Source organism: Coccinella septempunctata, chromosome 7 (assembly GCF_907165205.1).
Source record: "Coccinella septempunctata chromosome 7, icCocSept1.1, whole genome shotgun sequence".
In the NCBI taxonomy this organism is placed as follows: domain Eukaryota; kingdom Metazoa; phylum Arthropoda; class Insecta; order Coleoptera; family Coccinellidae; genus Coccinella; species Coccinella septempunctata.
Window position 1 is genome coordinate 23,229,427 of NC_058195.1, and position 16,602 is coordinate 23,246,028.

Consider the following 16,602-nt stretch of genomic DNA (forward strand, 5'->3'; position numbering starts at 1 on the left):
ATGCCCTGACGATCCCAAGGCAGCGACTCGTTTCTGAGGCTTCTCGTAATCACCATTTCCATGGGTTTGTGCTCCCCTTTCTCGGTTTGGGTGAGGGGTAGAGAAATGGGAGCAGAAAGAGCCTCTCATAAAGGATGTGAAAGAGAGAGGATAAAGAAAGGGGACTTCGGACAGCAGGCGTGGCTGGCTGCACCGTCTACGTCATTACGATGGCTACCCGGCAGGCCATCTACCAGATAGCTGCCAGGCAGGCCAGACATTATTATTATTAGGGTATAGTAAGAAACATCTTCTTTAGGTCCCGATTTATGAACAGGCTTGACAAACCCAGATTTCCAAAAATTCGAAAAGTTCCATCATTCAAGGATTTGTTGAATAAAATTTGAAGCGGGAAAGCAATGGATTGTTTATATTTCTTCAAGAACAACACGGGAACATTATCAGGTCCATCGAGAGATTCAATATGATCTTACACATGTTCAATAGAATCAATCATGTCTTCAATATCGTGAGATGGGCTATCAGTGGCGTCGATGGAAACATTCGTATCATGCCGTCTATGAACTGACTGAAAGAATCTACCAAAAGCATTGGCTATATCATTCTTGCTATGAAATATGATTATACCATAAAACATAACATTTGGCAAATCATTATCAGATTTTCTGGCATTCACATAGTTTCAAAATTTTTTGGGATTGCTATGAATAGATTCCCCGCTCTCCCTCACAGAATAAACATAACATTCTTTAGACAAGCTTTTACACTGGGATCTGAGGCTACAGAATTTCAGGTAATCGTCCCATGTATTAGAAATTTTATATTTATTGTGTGCCAACTTCTTACGGAAAATTAAATCTTTCAATTCAACCGAAAACCATCTGGAGAAAAACGATAATTTAATTTTTATTTTGGGAACAAATTTTTCTATAGTCTCGTATTATAGGGTGTAAAAGATTTCAACCTGAGATTCGACATCCACACAAGCAGCTCCAAGTCTTGTAGTCCAATCAATGGAGGACATGTATTCATTAAGAGCTTCATAATTTGCTGTCTTGAAATTGAATGCTATGAAATCGTCGTTTCTTCTGAAGGAAGGATTAATAGGAATTCTGAAGGAAAGTGCCGCATGATGAACATCCAACTTCGATAGGATATCATCAGCAGCTTCGACTCTCAGGAACTCGAAAAAACCAAATCCAACATTTTACAATACACATTTTGGATTGAACTGTTCTGATAGAGATTGAGAAAACTCAATGTTTCAAGAAGAACTTGAGAATGCTGACAAAAACCCGAATCAATTCTAAGACACATATGGTCATTAGGTCAAACAGTATTTGGAAGGTTATAGTCACCAACAATAAATAATCTGTCAGGTCCGAACTGATCTACGGCAGTCTCAATGTTCTCACTATGATATTCATAGATACATATTGGCGCCTGGGTTGATAACGTGCGTTCAAAAAAATTCGTCGTCAAGTAGGCTATGAAATTTTGAAGGCTGATGTTCGGTAGCAGAACGTATGTCTTTCCTTGAATTACTTCATCTTCCCAAAATGTAAACAATGATGACATTAACCTATATATCGTAATTTTGTACGGAAAGGCACTTTTCAGAAAAGATTACCTGTAAATTTCACCCAACGTTCGAAAAGCATTTCTTTCATTGAGTAAGATGACAAGAATCCAAAAAATCTGAGGCGGTTAGAAAAATTCTTCGTAAAAATTTTAACCGTCCACTATTTTCATACGTAAGAAACATGAATCTTGAATTGATCGTAGTAGTATGTTTTTTTGTAAGGAGGTTCTAGTTACTTCAGTCATATGAATAAATCACAGTAAGATTCTCAATAATATGTTTATTAATTCTCTATAAATATTGAATTGATTCCGTCATTACTGAAAATCCATGACTAAACTAAAAGAACTGAATCACATGAAAATAGCTATTGGACAATTTATTAAAATTCAATTCAGCTATAAAAAGGCATGATGCTTTCTCCTTCATAACGTTTTGCTATTAAAGTTCCATAAAAGAAAGTAGGTCCACATTTTGCCTTTGACTGATGCATACTGTCAGTATGCATCAGTTCAGTATGATACTGAACTCCAATTTTTCTCGGATGCTACAAGGTTAGGTAATCACAACCTTTTCAGTTTTCTGATAACATGTCAATCTTTATGGAAACAAATGGATATCTTTTTTTCAAAATCGGGTGGCATATGCCAACGGATACTCCATCCACTTGAGATAAAATCTGAAGAGAGGTTTGTCGAGCTTCTGTCACCATGTTTTCATTATTACTGAACTCTGGAGTTTTCTTTTTTGGTATACCACTTCCTTTTTTGTTTGAACATACCTGTTTCGTCAACACATCGCAAAACAGTACAATGGAAAAATTCATTCTTAATAATGTACAGCAACATAGGCTTCAATGAAGTCGCCGGAACAAAATATTTCCATTTTCCTTCAATTTTCTTTCCAATTTTGAAGTAGAATTCAATAGTGAAAGTCTTTCACACGTCCGTAAAAACCATCTTTATAATTTGCTGATAATTTTAATTCAACAACAACCCAAAATGCTAAAATGACAGTTTACCTGGAAAATAGTAAAGCACGAGCTAAGAATTACGTTTAGACACGAAATGTCGACGTTCAAAATTCCATAGCCTACTTGACGACGAATTTTTTTGAACGCACGTTATATACTCCATTCACTTTCATTTTAGCACTCGGTTGGCCATGGAAGTTTGACACATTTCACTCTGTATAGTACGAAAATGTGGGGTTATGACGCTTGTCAAAATATTTTTGGGTTTTAAATGAACGCTATGCTGCCCGTTCTACGTAAAAGTTTCTGTCATTACGTATTTTATCACAATGTCGAATCTCACAACTCAATTTTCATTTTATCTGTGAAGTTTGAAGTTCGCATTAGTTTGCATTATGGTTGTATAGAAATAATTCAAGTGAATATCACAATCTGGGTTGACATAACGGATATCTTTGGGTAAACTTCGTCCATTTTGTGCGATAACTCATAAGTTAACTGGAATGAAGTTATTACAGAGCGCACTCATTTTCATCCTACTTACATCATTCTGAATTTTCCGTATATTGACTTGATTTACGAAATATGGAAAAATATGTGAATTTTTTACCGTTTTGTAGGATGGCTACTGGAAACGATCTACTTGGATAGCTGGTGAGCCATAAACGAAAATGTGTGTCAGTGTTCTCAGGAACTATCACCTCATCACAAATTCTATCCAGTTCTCTCATCCAACTCTCAGCCAGATGACAGTTTTGCAGGACAACCCATTGGCCAGTTTGAAGTGCAGTATTAATCATACCTGATGCTATTGGACCCTAAAAATGAAATAAATATTTTCACCTTTTGTTATTTGAACTTGGACTAGTTGTTTTATTTTTACGAAAGATAATTTCTTGGCTTTATTAGGACGTTTGTGGTATCAAACATGATGTTCCAGGTGTAACTGAACCGTTAGGATTCGTTTCTACTTCATTGTTGATGGCACACATAAATTTAAAATTTTAGTGATCTCAATAACAATTCAAAGAGACAATTAAAATTCGAATCAATTTGGAAACCTTGCCTATGAAGTATAACAGAAAGGGGGGCTTATTGTTGATATTTATCATTACAGCAGAACATTCGAAAGAAATCAGTATGCTCATATATACAAAGTCCGTTATTTCCCTAAAAAAACCTATTTGACAGTCACTGACATAAAGAGCAGTACCACCATGCTTGCCACTACCTCGACAGAAATATGAAATTAATTGAAAATTACTCATACAATATGCTGGTAGTAAAAGGTTTGATTTCCAGTGCTCCGTGACAGCAAGGATGTGACAATTTTGTTTGTTAACAAAATATTCTAATCGATTCCAACTATTTTCGATGGACTGAAGATTAATATGAATCAATTTGACGGTGGTTTCTTGATTAGATGAAATAAAAAATTGTTTATTCTTGCCCCCTCCGGCCATAAATCAGGACTGTTTACTTTGTCGAAGTCTGCAGACATTACTGACACTTTGAATGATGATAGTCTTCAGATGGTTTGATCGAAGTTTGGTACACTTAACATCTTTGAAATTTCTATCACTGAGATACTTAATGATCTTTTCAGGAGCAACATTTGGATCGAGGTTACTAACGTGTGTATGTGAGAAAGGTGTCACTGCTTTGAATTCTTCAGTTTTCTCTGTGCCTAGCATACTTTGTCTAAGTCTTTTCAACTTCTTTTTCGGGATGACAGGACTGAATTCTTCGAGATTTGCACTTTTTAATGTAGTTATTTTTGTTGACTCAAAAATCGTTGACTTCAACCCATTAGCGCCGCAATAAATTTTTTTTCGTCAAAATGTCTCCATATTTTGGGAAAAAAAGATGAATAGACCCACTAACACTGGCCTCCAGGAAAATGCCTAGCCGACTGACTACCGAGCATAAAAACATTCACGATTGCCTCTTTCTCATTCGATTTTGACCAGAAAGCGCCAGAGAATGGGGTTGTATTTTGCGATCCCATACGGTATCCGTAGGCGCTGTAATCGCTGTAATCGCCGAAACATATGTCGATTACAAGTTATAAAATCTGAATACCTGAAGTTTTATTGTGCTCTAAACCCAAGAAAATTGCACCTAAAATATATATATATATATTATATATATATATCATTCATTCATTATGTTGGGTTTCTAGGTTAGAATTAATAAAACGAGCTATTGAAAAAAATTGGGAGATTATAAAACAACACACACAAATACCTAAGGTTGAGTTCATACAAACAATAGAGTATATAACAAATAACAGCTATTTTCAATATGAGGAATATTTTTACAAACAAATTGAAGGTCTAGCCATGGGCAACCCAATATCAGGCACGTTGGCGCAGTTGGCACTGGAGTTGATAGAGGAGGAAATTATGAGAGAATATAAGACAACATTTTACAAACGCTACGTAGATGACTGTCTAATTGTAACAACACCAACGGAAATACAAACGATCTTAAATCGCTTCAACAGTGTACATGTATCATTACTGTTCACACTCGAAGAGGAAGAAAACAACAGCTTAAACTTCTTGGACATGACACTGATAAGAAAAAATGATGAACTATTGACCCGATGGCACAGAAAGGAACAGAACACAAATCACATCTTAGATTACAACTCCTAACACCATCACTGACAAAAGAAGAGCACAGCCATTGGATACATAGACAGAGCGTTAAAACTTACATCACCGACACTCCGGAAGAAAACATTAATAGAAGTGAGGGAACTCTTGATCAAAAACCACTACTCTGAAACATTCATAAAAAAACTCATAAAACAAAGGACACACCGACTCTACAACACACAATATACAAAGAAACCAACAACGGAGACCACAGTGCGAATACAATTACCATTTATACAGGGACTGTCGCAGAAGATGAACAATATAATTAAACCGTACAACCGTGAAATAGTATATAGGCCATGTAATCAAATCAGTAGTGTGTTTAGCAAATTGAAAGCACCAACACCCAAAACCAAAAAATCACAAGTCGTGTATAGTATACCATGCAAGGACTGTGACAAACAGTACGTAGGACAGACTTCACAAAGACTAAAAGACAGACTAAACGCACATAAATACACGAAGAACGCTACCACAGCTCTTAATAAACATAAAAACACAAGCAAACATGAGTTCAATTACGAAGACACAAAAATTTTGGGAATCGAACCTCAACAAAAACGTAGAGAAATATTAGAAATGATCCATATTCAGATAAATAGCGAAAATGTAGTAAACGACAAACAAGACACGAAAAACCTAAGTCATATATATATGCCATTGTTGCGAAGACCATCAAATGAAAGAAGAAGACAAGACTCTGCTGACATACAAAACAATGACATGGTTGACAAGACAATACACAACAGACGAAACCAAAACGGTGATGAAAACATAAAGTAGGATATTTACACAATCATGATTTTATTATATTAATTTTTTGTTGTTTTTAGATGTAATGTATACTGAAGAAGGCATACGCCGAAACGTTTATACACAATAAATGAACAATACAAAAGTAATCCTAACCTAGAAACCCAACATAATGAATGAATGATACATATAAAATACTAGGTAAAAAACAAAACGTTATACTATATATATATATATATATATATATATATATATATATATATATATATATATATATATATATATATAAATTCGACGATAAGGGTCTATCGACTCTTATAACTACAGTGATTATATATATATATATATATATATATATATATATATATATATATATATATATATATATATATATATATATATATATATATATATATATGCAATAGTTAAGGGGTGTGGGAAATTAAAGAGCGTGATTTAGGTCTCTCTCTTCTTTATTTCATTGTCAACGTTTCGATCCTGGTTAGGATCTTCTTCAGGACTCTACAAACATGTTATATAGTCAATAACTATTCAAAATCGGATGAGACATCAGAATACCTACCGAAATACAGAGGTGGGTGGGTTGATTGGTTGTGGAACAACCCAAATTTCTTAAAAATATGCTCAATGCTCAATGATGCGAGGACAATGTGTAGACAAACAATTACAATTATCATATCCAGTCGGATCAACAGGTGCAAAAGCCGGTATAGTAAAGTGGGGTTAGCGTTAGCAACAGCAGAGTCACAGACAGGTAGTGACAACTGCAACCACAGAGTATTATCTTTTCTTCCTTTAACTATGAAAGGCAACAAAAATCTTTATGGCGTGCACTGATCAAACGTTACTCTCACTAACCTTGTGTATGTTCAATGCTCAGTGCAGGCCAATTTACAAATTCCAATTACAATTACAATTTCCTGAGGTGTGGGGGGAAAAATGAACATGTAATGCGCATCCACCAGGAGTTACTCTCACTAACCCTGTAGCACGCCTAGTGAAAACCTGATTAAAGATCACATTTTTTCAAATGTACATCACATTTTAAAAACTTTAAAAAATTTAAAAAATTATTACAACTCAAATCCAGAGGTGCGAGGGGAAATGAATGTACAATGCGCATCCACCAGGAGCTACTCTCACTAACCCTGCAGAATGCTGCAGAACGTTGATCAAAAAACCACATGTTTTTTTTTTTCTTAAAATGAAGATGTGAAAGCAAAAGCACATCCATCAGTGCTCATCAATCGAAAGCCACTCGCAACCTTTGTGGGATGCTCATTTAGATGTCGTTTCTTAATTTATATTTTATAAGTTATTATCAGTCGCTAATTATTGTCCAATTCACTCTCACTGAATTCTTAATTTAAAATCAGTCGCGATCAATATGTTTAGCCACAAATTCACTGTCACTGAATTTGGTGGACAATCACTCACGACGGTCAACCGATTCCTGACCTGCTGCCGTCAGAAAGCACTCCGTCACTGGATACACTTCGTGGTCTTGATGGGTCAACTTCATTGACCTGGTCGAAGTGGATTAGGTAGGAATAGATGCTGCTGATGTGGTTTACATCTCTTCTGTAATTCATGGCATTGGGGTGGCGCTTGATGTGGTACATTTCCAAAAAGGAACGCTTTCCTCCATTGCGTTCGCAATCTAGGACCCTAGTGGCCTCATAGTCCATTAAGTGGTCTCTATCTCTGCTGTGGTCTGCCAAGGCACATATCTTATTGGGGTTCTTGATATCGCTTCTATGTTGAGCCAACCTCTTCTTAAGCTGTTGCGACGTCTGTCCAATATAGATTTCATTACACATCGAACATGGAACAGAATATATCACTCCACTTTTGTGGAATGTGCTTACGCTATCTTTTATCCTACTATGGAGTCTGTCAATCTTGAACTCTGGTTTGGGGATCAACTGATGTCTCATCCGATTTTGAATAGTTATTGACTATATAACATGTTTGTAGAGTCCTGAAGAAGATCCTAACCAGGATCGAAACGTTGACAATGAAATAAAGAAGAGAGAGACCTAAATCACGCTCTTTAATTTCCCACACCCCTTAACTATTGCATATAATCGACTCTGGGAATTATCCGTTCATATATATATATATATAATCACTGTAGTTATAAGAGTCGATAGACCCTTATCGTCGAATTTATATATATATATATATATATTTTTTTTTTTTTTTTTTTTTTTTTTTTTTTTTTTCACCGCCTACACGGGTTGGTAAGTGAGAGTGCCGAGCACAGATGCCAAGATACTCTCACAGGCTTGTCAGGAACTTCCTCACTGTTCTGGCCGTTCCCAGGATGACTTCCTTTTGAGCTAGGCTGACGAGTTTCTCTTCGAGTCCTAGCCTTAGGGTGTTTTCCGGTAGATGTGATTCGACCAACCCATTCACAGACAGAATTAGGGGGATGACAGATGTTGTTTTTAGCCTATATATCTCCTTCATCTCAAATGCAAGGTCATGATACTTGGTAAGTTTATCGGTGTACGCTCTCTCCATATTATCATCCGCGGGGATTGTTACATCGATGATCTTGACCTCACTCTTTTCACGATCCAACAGGACGATATCGGGTCTGTTGTGCTGTACCGGCCTATCGGTTATTATTGATGTGTCCCAGTACAGCTTGTATCTATCGTTCTCCAGAACCTCACTTGGCAGGTAAGTATGATTTTGAACTATATCCTTTATTAATCCAATGGATCTTCCGATTGCCTGGTGGTATATCTTACAAACTGCGTTGTGACGTTCCAGGTATTCTCTTGGAGCCAATATGGGGCAAGAGGAGGTAATATGTTGGATATGTTCAGTAGCCTGGTTGCATCTCCTGCATTGATCGGTCGGTAAGTTCTGCCCCGCGATGCGCTTTAGGAAAGCTCTAGTGCCAACAACCTGGTCCTGCACTGCTAGAATTCGGCCTTCAGTCTCGGGAAACAGGTACCCAGATGTAAGGTAAGTTGTCGATTCCTTTTCATTCACTGATTTACTTTTCAGGTTTTTTGGGTACCTGCCATGCAATGGCTTAGAGTACCATTCCTCTCGGAGTTTCTCCACAGTAACACCCAGCAGTGGCGTGGTTGCAGATGACAAATGCAATGGTGTAATGTTTTCATCCGCTTCGCATATTGTCTTTTTGAAAGGTGAGTTGTTGTTATTCAAGAAATATTCTCTGAGGCTGCTCACTACTCGGTCATAGGCTATAGCTAGGTGTTGCATACCTCTGCCACCTTCTTTTCGTGGGATGTATAATCTGTTAACGGAGGCGTGCGGGTGGTGGACGCCAAATTTTGTTAACGTTGTTCTTATTTTTGTGCTGAGTTCATCGATTTCAGTTCGGGACCATCCTATTACACCAAACGAGTACACCACGCTAGGTAGTACCCACGAGTTTATTGCACTGAACAGCGCCCCAGAGTTAAGTTTCGCCTTCAATACAAGCCGCAGTCTTTTCAATAATTTTTCTTTCAGGGAGCTCTTCACGTCCTTGGACCTTATTTCGAGCGCTTGCTGTACGCCAAGATATTTATACGATTCTTGCGGACCTAGATGGGGCAGCTCCTCCTCGCCGGTAAGTATATTACTGTCACCTTCTATGATCTTTCCACGTTTGACATGAATCACCGCGCATTTTTCCACTCCCATTTCCATACGTATTGCTCGACTGAAGGATTTGACGATGGTGAGCAGCTTCTTGAGCTCTTCCGCATTGCGGGCGTACAGTTTCAAATCGTCCATATATAAACTGTGGCTGATTCTGACATTCCGCACTTTGTCCAGTATGTACCCATATTTGTTGTTGTTGAGCATTTGACTGAGCGGGTTCAATGCCAGACAAAACCACAAGGGACTCAGAGTATCCCCCTGAAAGATGCCTCTTTTGATTTTAATTTCAGCCGTTTTGTACTCCCCACTCGTTGTTTTTACAATTAGATTTGTGCGCCAGGTTTGCATGAGATGTTCAAGCAAATTTACTACCTGTTCGGGTACACCATATAGTTTCAAGACCTCAAGCAGCCAGGAATGAGGCACGGAGTCGAAGGCCTTTTTATAGTCTATCCATGCCATGGATAAATTGCGTAACTTTCTACTGGCTTGCTTGGTGATAACGCTATCAATTACCAGGAGCTCTTTACAGCCCATTGCATTCCTACGACATCCATTTTGCTCTTTTGCAAGTATGTTGTTTGCATTAACGTGTTTCCACAGATGACGGGTTATGGTGCCTGTTAATATCTTATAAATAGTAGGTAAGCAGGTAATTGGTCTATATTTTTTGGGGTCCTGGGCACAGTTCTCTTTTGGTAGCATATTAGTAGCACCCAGGGTGAAAAACTCAGGGATCTTGGTTGGGTCATCCAATGCCTCTTGCAGAGCAGATCTCAGAGCAGGTTTCAAGCTAGAGAAATGCTTCCACCAATAATTGTGGATTTTGTCCACTCCTGGGGCCGACCAATTACTCAATTTTTTCAGTACATAGCTAAGATCTTGTTCAGAGACTCGGATTGGCTGCATACTATATATATATATATATATATATATATATATAAATCTATATCAATAACGGGTTATTGGATGAGAAAGGACTGCAATTATGTGAAACTCATTTATTCATCGTCGACGTTTCGGCTCATGTCTGAGCCTTCTTCAGGACTCTACAAGGTAATAATAATATGTTATAATACAATGTATAACACATCAACATGAGACTTACTGAATAGTCGAGGTTAAAATTATTTCTAGCATCAAAACAAGTCAACAAGTAGTCAGCAGAAGGCAACATATATCACAACAGGTGAAAAGCCATATGAATAGAATTGTTAGGCACCAAAAGTCAGTATATTCTAAAATCAAATTTCTTAAATTTCAGAAAGAAGTACGAAAATTGCACATATGCAACGTTGGTGGAAACAATACAATTGAGGTTACATCACAGAACACATGATACAATACATGAATAATTCTTTTTCTTTGTATATCAACCAGAATCAACTGACACATCTCGGACAACATTATTATGTCTGTATGTAAATAAAAAGGAATATATATTACTGATATTTTCAATGTCCTTTCTAGAATTCATCACATTTTTGGTTCCTTTAATATGAAACATTTCTAAGAACGATCGCTTGTTTAAATTCCTTTCGAACTCCAATATCTTAGTCGAGTTATAATCCATTACATGTTTGGTTTTTCTACAGTGCTCAGCAAGAGCACAAATTTTTTTTTGGGATTTTTTATGTCGCTTTTGTGTTGAGTAAGTCTCTTCTTAACTTGTTGGGAGGTATTCGGATCACCCATGGGGATGAAATTGAGTCCCATTATTGCGAGAATGGTGATGGACTACCTGCTTGATGCTGTAATAGCTTTGATACCATTTTTGATCCCTATCATAAAAAAATATGTTGATGACATATTTTGTGCGGTTCCTGCTGATCAGATCCAGTTCGTCCTTGATAGTTTTAACAGTTTCAATCAGCATATTAAGTTCACAATAGAGGAAGTAACAAACAATTCTGTTCCCTTTCTTGACACAAGAGTGATAAGAACAAGTGATAATAAATTAAAGATTGATTGGTTCAGAAAGAGCAGTAGCTCTGGTAGATATATCAACTTCTTATCAAGTCATCCTCTGAAACAAAAGATTAATCTGATTATTGGTATGAAAGAGAGAATCAGTAGAATTTCTCATCCAACTCTCCTAATGAAGAATTTGAAAATCTTTTATGATTTAATTGTAAAGAACGGATATCCTAGAGCAATGTGCAGCAAATTAATTTTTAATACATCTGCACGATTGCAATCGGGTGATATGTCACAAAGTTTGGGTGATGCAAGAGGTGGTGGAAACGGATCTCAACTCGAAGTCTCAACACCGATTACTTATGCATCTTTACCAGCTATACCTGATGTTACTCATAAGTTGATCAATCTGTTAAAGGAACCTAGTTTAAAAATAGCAGTAAAGAATCAATTTAGTATAGCCGGTCTTTATTCTACTGTTAAGGATAGGATTGATAAAATGAAGATGAGGGGAGTTGTGTATCATGTTCCATGCTTGTCATGTAATTTAGGCTACATAGGCCAAACCTCCCAACAAGTTAAGAAGAGACTTACTCAACACAAAAGCGACATAAAAAATCCCAAAAAAATTTGTGCTCTTGCTGAGCACTGTAGAAAAACCAAACATGTAATGGATTATAACTCGACTAAGATATTGGAGTTCGAAAGGAATTTAAACAAGCGATCGTTCTTAGAAATGTTTCATATTAAAGGAACCAAAAATGTGATGAATTCTAGAAAGGACATTGAAAATATCAGTAATATATATTCCTTTTTATTTACATACAGACATAATAATGTTGTCCGAGATGTGTCAGTTGATTCTGGTTGATATACAAAGAAAAAGAATTATTCATGTATTGTATCATGTGTTCTGTGATGTAACCTCAATTGTATTGTTTCCACCAACGTTGCATATGTGCAATTTTCGTACTTCTTTCTGAAATTTAAGAAATTTGATTTTAGAATATACTGACTTTTGGTGCCTAACAATTCTATTCATATGGCTTTTCACCTGTTGTGATATATGTTGCCTTCTGCTGACTACTTGTTGACTTGTTTTGATGCTAGAAATAATTTTAACCTCGACTATTCAGTAAGTCTCATGTTGATGTGTTATACATTGTATTATAACATATTATTATTACCTTGTAGAGTCCTGAAGAAGGCTCAGACATGAGCCGAAACGTCGACGATGAATAAATGAGTTTCACATAATTGCAGTCCTTTCTCATCCAATAACCCGTTATTGATATAGATTCATAATAAGAGTTGGAGTTACCGATTTGTGTATATATATATATATATATATATATATATATATTTATATATATATATATATATATATATATATATATATATATATATATATATATATATATATATATATATATATATATATATATATATATATATATATATATATATATATATATATATATATATATATATATGAACCCGTAGTTCGTTGTTACCTCCGTTAAGTTCATTGGGCGACCTGACCTCCGGGTGAAGGAGTTTTTTAATTGGAATAATTTTTGCTTATATATGTAGAGGGGAAGGTAAATAACAGGGGTACCTAAAGAGGGGAAAAGATTTTCATTGAAAAATTTTTCTCTAAACGAATCAGACCTTACTACCTCCGCATATATTTCTTATTAGTAGTGCGCTCTCACCTCCCGCAACGTTGTCAGATTTCAGGAGGACAGAAAGTAGGGCAGCTTGAATTCTACTCATATACAGCTGCTCTTCCGATTCATTCACGCATACTGAAACCTGTAAATAGTTCGAGAACGATACTGATATTAATAAACTTCATACGCTAATAATTGATTGATAAGGATTCGGAGTAAATGAATTTGGACAGAAATTATTATCTTTTCTTCACGAATATCAACAGTTTTGAATAAGTATGCTATGTCTACGATACTTCGTCCGATAGGGGAGTTTAATACCGTATAGGTCCTAAAATGAATGATACATGACAATGAAATTTTTCGTTACATATGAGATTAATTCCAAAGACAATTTTACCGAATTTGTTCTGGTATGAAATAGTTATCTAAATTTTGGGCATTATATTCACGACATGAGGAACTCCATTGAAATGTTTTTCCCGAATGAATCAACAAAGATATACGTTTTACTTTCAGCTTCTATACTTCATTCACTTTCATTTTAGCACAGGATTAGCCATGGAAATTGAATACCTTTCACTCTGTATGGTACGAAAATGTTGGGTTAAGACGCTTGTCAAAACATTTTTGAGTTTTAAATAAATGCTACGTAGTCCGTTCTACGTGAGACTCTCAGTAATTACGTATTTCATCACAATGTCAAATCACTTCGGAAAATATTGCGTCGAAAATATGTAACGAACATAATTGACATTTATACAAACTGATTGAAGACATACCAAATCTATTTATTTACATGGAAAATACAAGTAATCAGTAGCTTGAGGAGAGTTACTGTTGTTTATTTTCTTTGGCTGAAGGCTGAAGACGTTACATCAGTTGTAGAATTCAAAAAAATCAACCCGAGGATGAAATGCATTTGATGCAGTGTTAGCATTGAATTGAATACTCATAGGTGGTAGGGAATGGGTATCTCTTGAAGAAATGAACGGATAATTACGAGAATGTTGAATTCCTCAACAAAAATCATCTTGCGTGAATGGTAGTCAAAATAATTGAAAGAAGTTTGAAGCAACAGGAGCTTCACCTTCAAACAAAACAACTGCCTAGTATTCATGTCTGTTTATTTTCAGTACATTGATATAATAATTATAATTATACAGGGTGTGGCGTAATGAATGGATAATATGGAGCCTGCGGGTAGAGTACTCTATGGGGGTTCAAATAAATATATTTTACGTTTGGCAAAATTGCCTTGGTTTTCGAGATATTGGGGATTTTCGATGAATCACCCCAAATAATAATAATAACTGGATATTGACATTTTTCATCATAGCGGTTCAAAAGAAACTCCTTGATTTAATGGCATTTCTTAATTGCTCGAGGAGTCTTTTGAAATTTTTCACTACACAGGGTGTTTCACAAGTAAACGGACAAACGAAAACCGTGAATAGAGGGCATTGAGCTCAGTTCAAAAACACCTCATATGTGTGTCTTAGACATTCCGTTTCCGATATAGAGAGGAGTTTATTCAAATTTCCCTAATTTTTGTTCGGCCATAACTCCAAATATTTTAGTTGGATTCGGCTAAAAATTCATTATCCGCTTAAACTTCTAAGTTTCAATAAAACAGAACATTAAAAGTTGACGAACACAGGACCGGACTCATTGAGGATATATTCAAATTTAAACTCATGCAAAACACTCTGTTTGTAGTTTTTCTCGTCATAATTTTGAATTTTTCAGGTATCTTCATTGATTTTCTCAAAATCAATGAAACTTTGGTATGCCTTTTCAGATTATTTCTAATGAATAATTGTTTGATCCTGAAATGTCTGGAAAAAACAGCGCTGCATATTGACTTTTACTTCACATTAATTAATGGGATGAATATGATCGCCAATCAACTGAGGAAATCTAAAAATGGAATTGGAAATGTTCAACTGAATTTTTTCGTTCTCAATATATGTCTTGCATTTGTTTTTGATATTTATAGCATATCTGGTTATTCAGATAAGTGATTAACAGTGATAATAAGCTTTATTATTGATAATAAACAAAAATAAAAAAAACTACCCTATCATGATCATGAAAATAATAATTATAATTCGATATCTTCCGAATGAATCGCTTTTTATGGACAACGTGGAACTGAAGTAATTTTCCGAACTGATTTTCACCTCATTTGGTCTTTTAGTGAAGGTAATGATTGGCACTTCGAATAAGTGTGATAAATGCACTTTCGAATTCTTTACTGATTCCGTTATAGTCATTATTGGATCTATGGAAATCTATGGATTGTTCTGGTCTTATTACAATTTGTTATTGAAACATTGATGATATTCATGCACCAGCAAAAGTATTTATCAGTATTTCAGGTCATTTTATTAGAAGGGTAGGACCACAATACTGGACTGCTAGATCTCCAGATCTGACACCCCGCGATTTCTTTCTTTGTTTTTATTCACACAACTAGTTGTCCATAGAAAAATAGATTCATTCTGAAGATCAAGTTTTAATTTTTAGTTTCAACATAGCGTAGTTTTTCGATCCATATTTGGGTATCATCAATTTTGAAACATTTTATCCTTGTGAAAGAGTATTTTGAAGACCGAATATGGTATAATTGTTGAACACATTCAACAGAATATTCTTCGAAAAAAAATCAATTAAGGCTTTCTAAATACATTTTCATGAAGTGCTCTATTCCTTAGAGGCGTCTGACCAAAACAATTATTTCTAGAACATGATCAACAGGTGGGGCAACCCAAAAATCAATTCATTTTGAGACAATAATAATGCAGATAACAAAAAAGTTGAAATTATGATTAAAAAACTACATACACGGTGTTTTTATGAGTTTGAAGTTAAGTAAAGCCTCACTGAGCCCGGTCCAGATTTTTGTCGAATTTTAATGCTCTGTTTCAATGAAATTAACAACTCAAAGCTAATTATAAATTTTCAGTCGACTTGATCAGAATTTCAGGAGTTATAGCCAAACGGAAATTCGAGAAATTTCAAAAAACCCCGAAGAAACCTATATATAGGGTGCCCCAAAACTATTGAATCAAACGTCACACCACGATAGAGTAGATCAAATACTATCGAATGACACCAACATTAGTTGAGCGAAAATGTACCGTTTCTAAAAAAACCTAACCTAAAGTTGCCGATTTTCGAACTATTTTTTCAGTCACAAGGCCAATTTGTTATTAAGGATAGCGTTTTTCTCCCATATTATCACCCCTGTTTATTCTGAGTATCAAAAATCATGTAGAAAAAACAATTGTTTTAATTTACATTTACTTAGGTTATGGTTATCGATTAACTACTTAAAATAATTTCAATTAGGGGAGATGAAACAATAATATTACTTCAATATAA

At 35.5% G+C, this 16,602-nt stretch overlaps 1 protein-coding gene across 1 annotated transcript in view; it reads right to left on the reverse strand.

Moving 5' to 3' along the window:
* The window catches only part of LOC123316425 (dynein axonemal heavy chain 3), a 2,043,583-nt gene that overhangs the window by 180,249 nt on the left and 1,846,732 nt on the right, over window positions 1–16,602 (reverse strand). Inside the window, exon 48 of the mRNA XM_044902499.1 lies at window positions 3,166–3,373. Coding sequence (XP_044758434.1) covers window positions 3,166–3,373 — 208 coding nt within the window. The remainder of the gene's footprint in view (window positions 1–3,165; window positions 3,374–16,602) is intronic.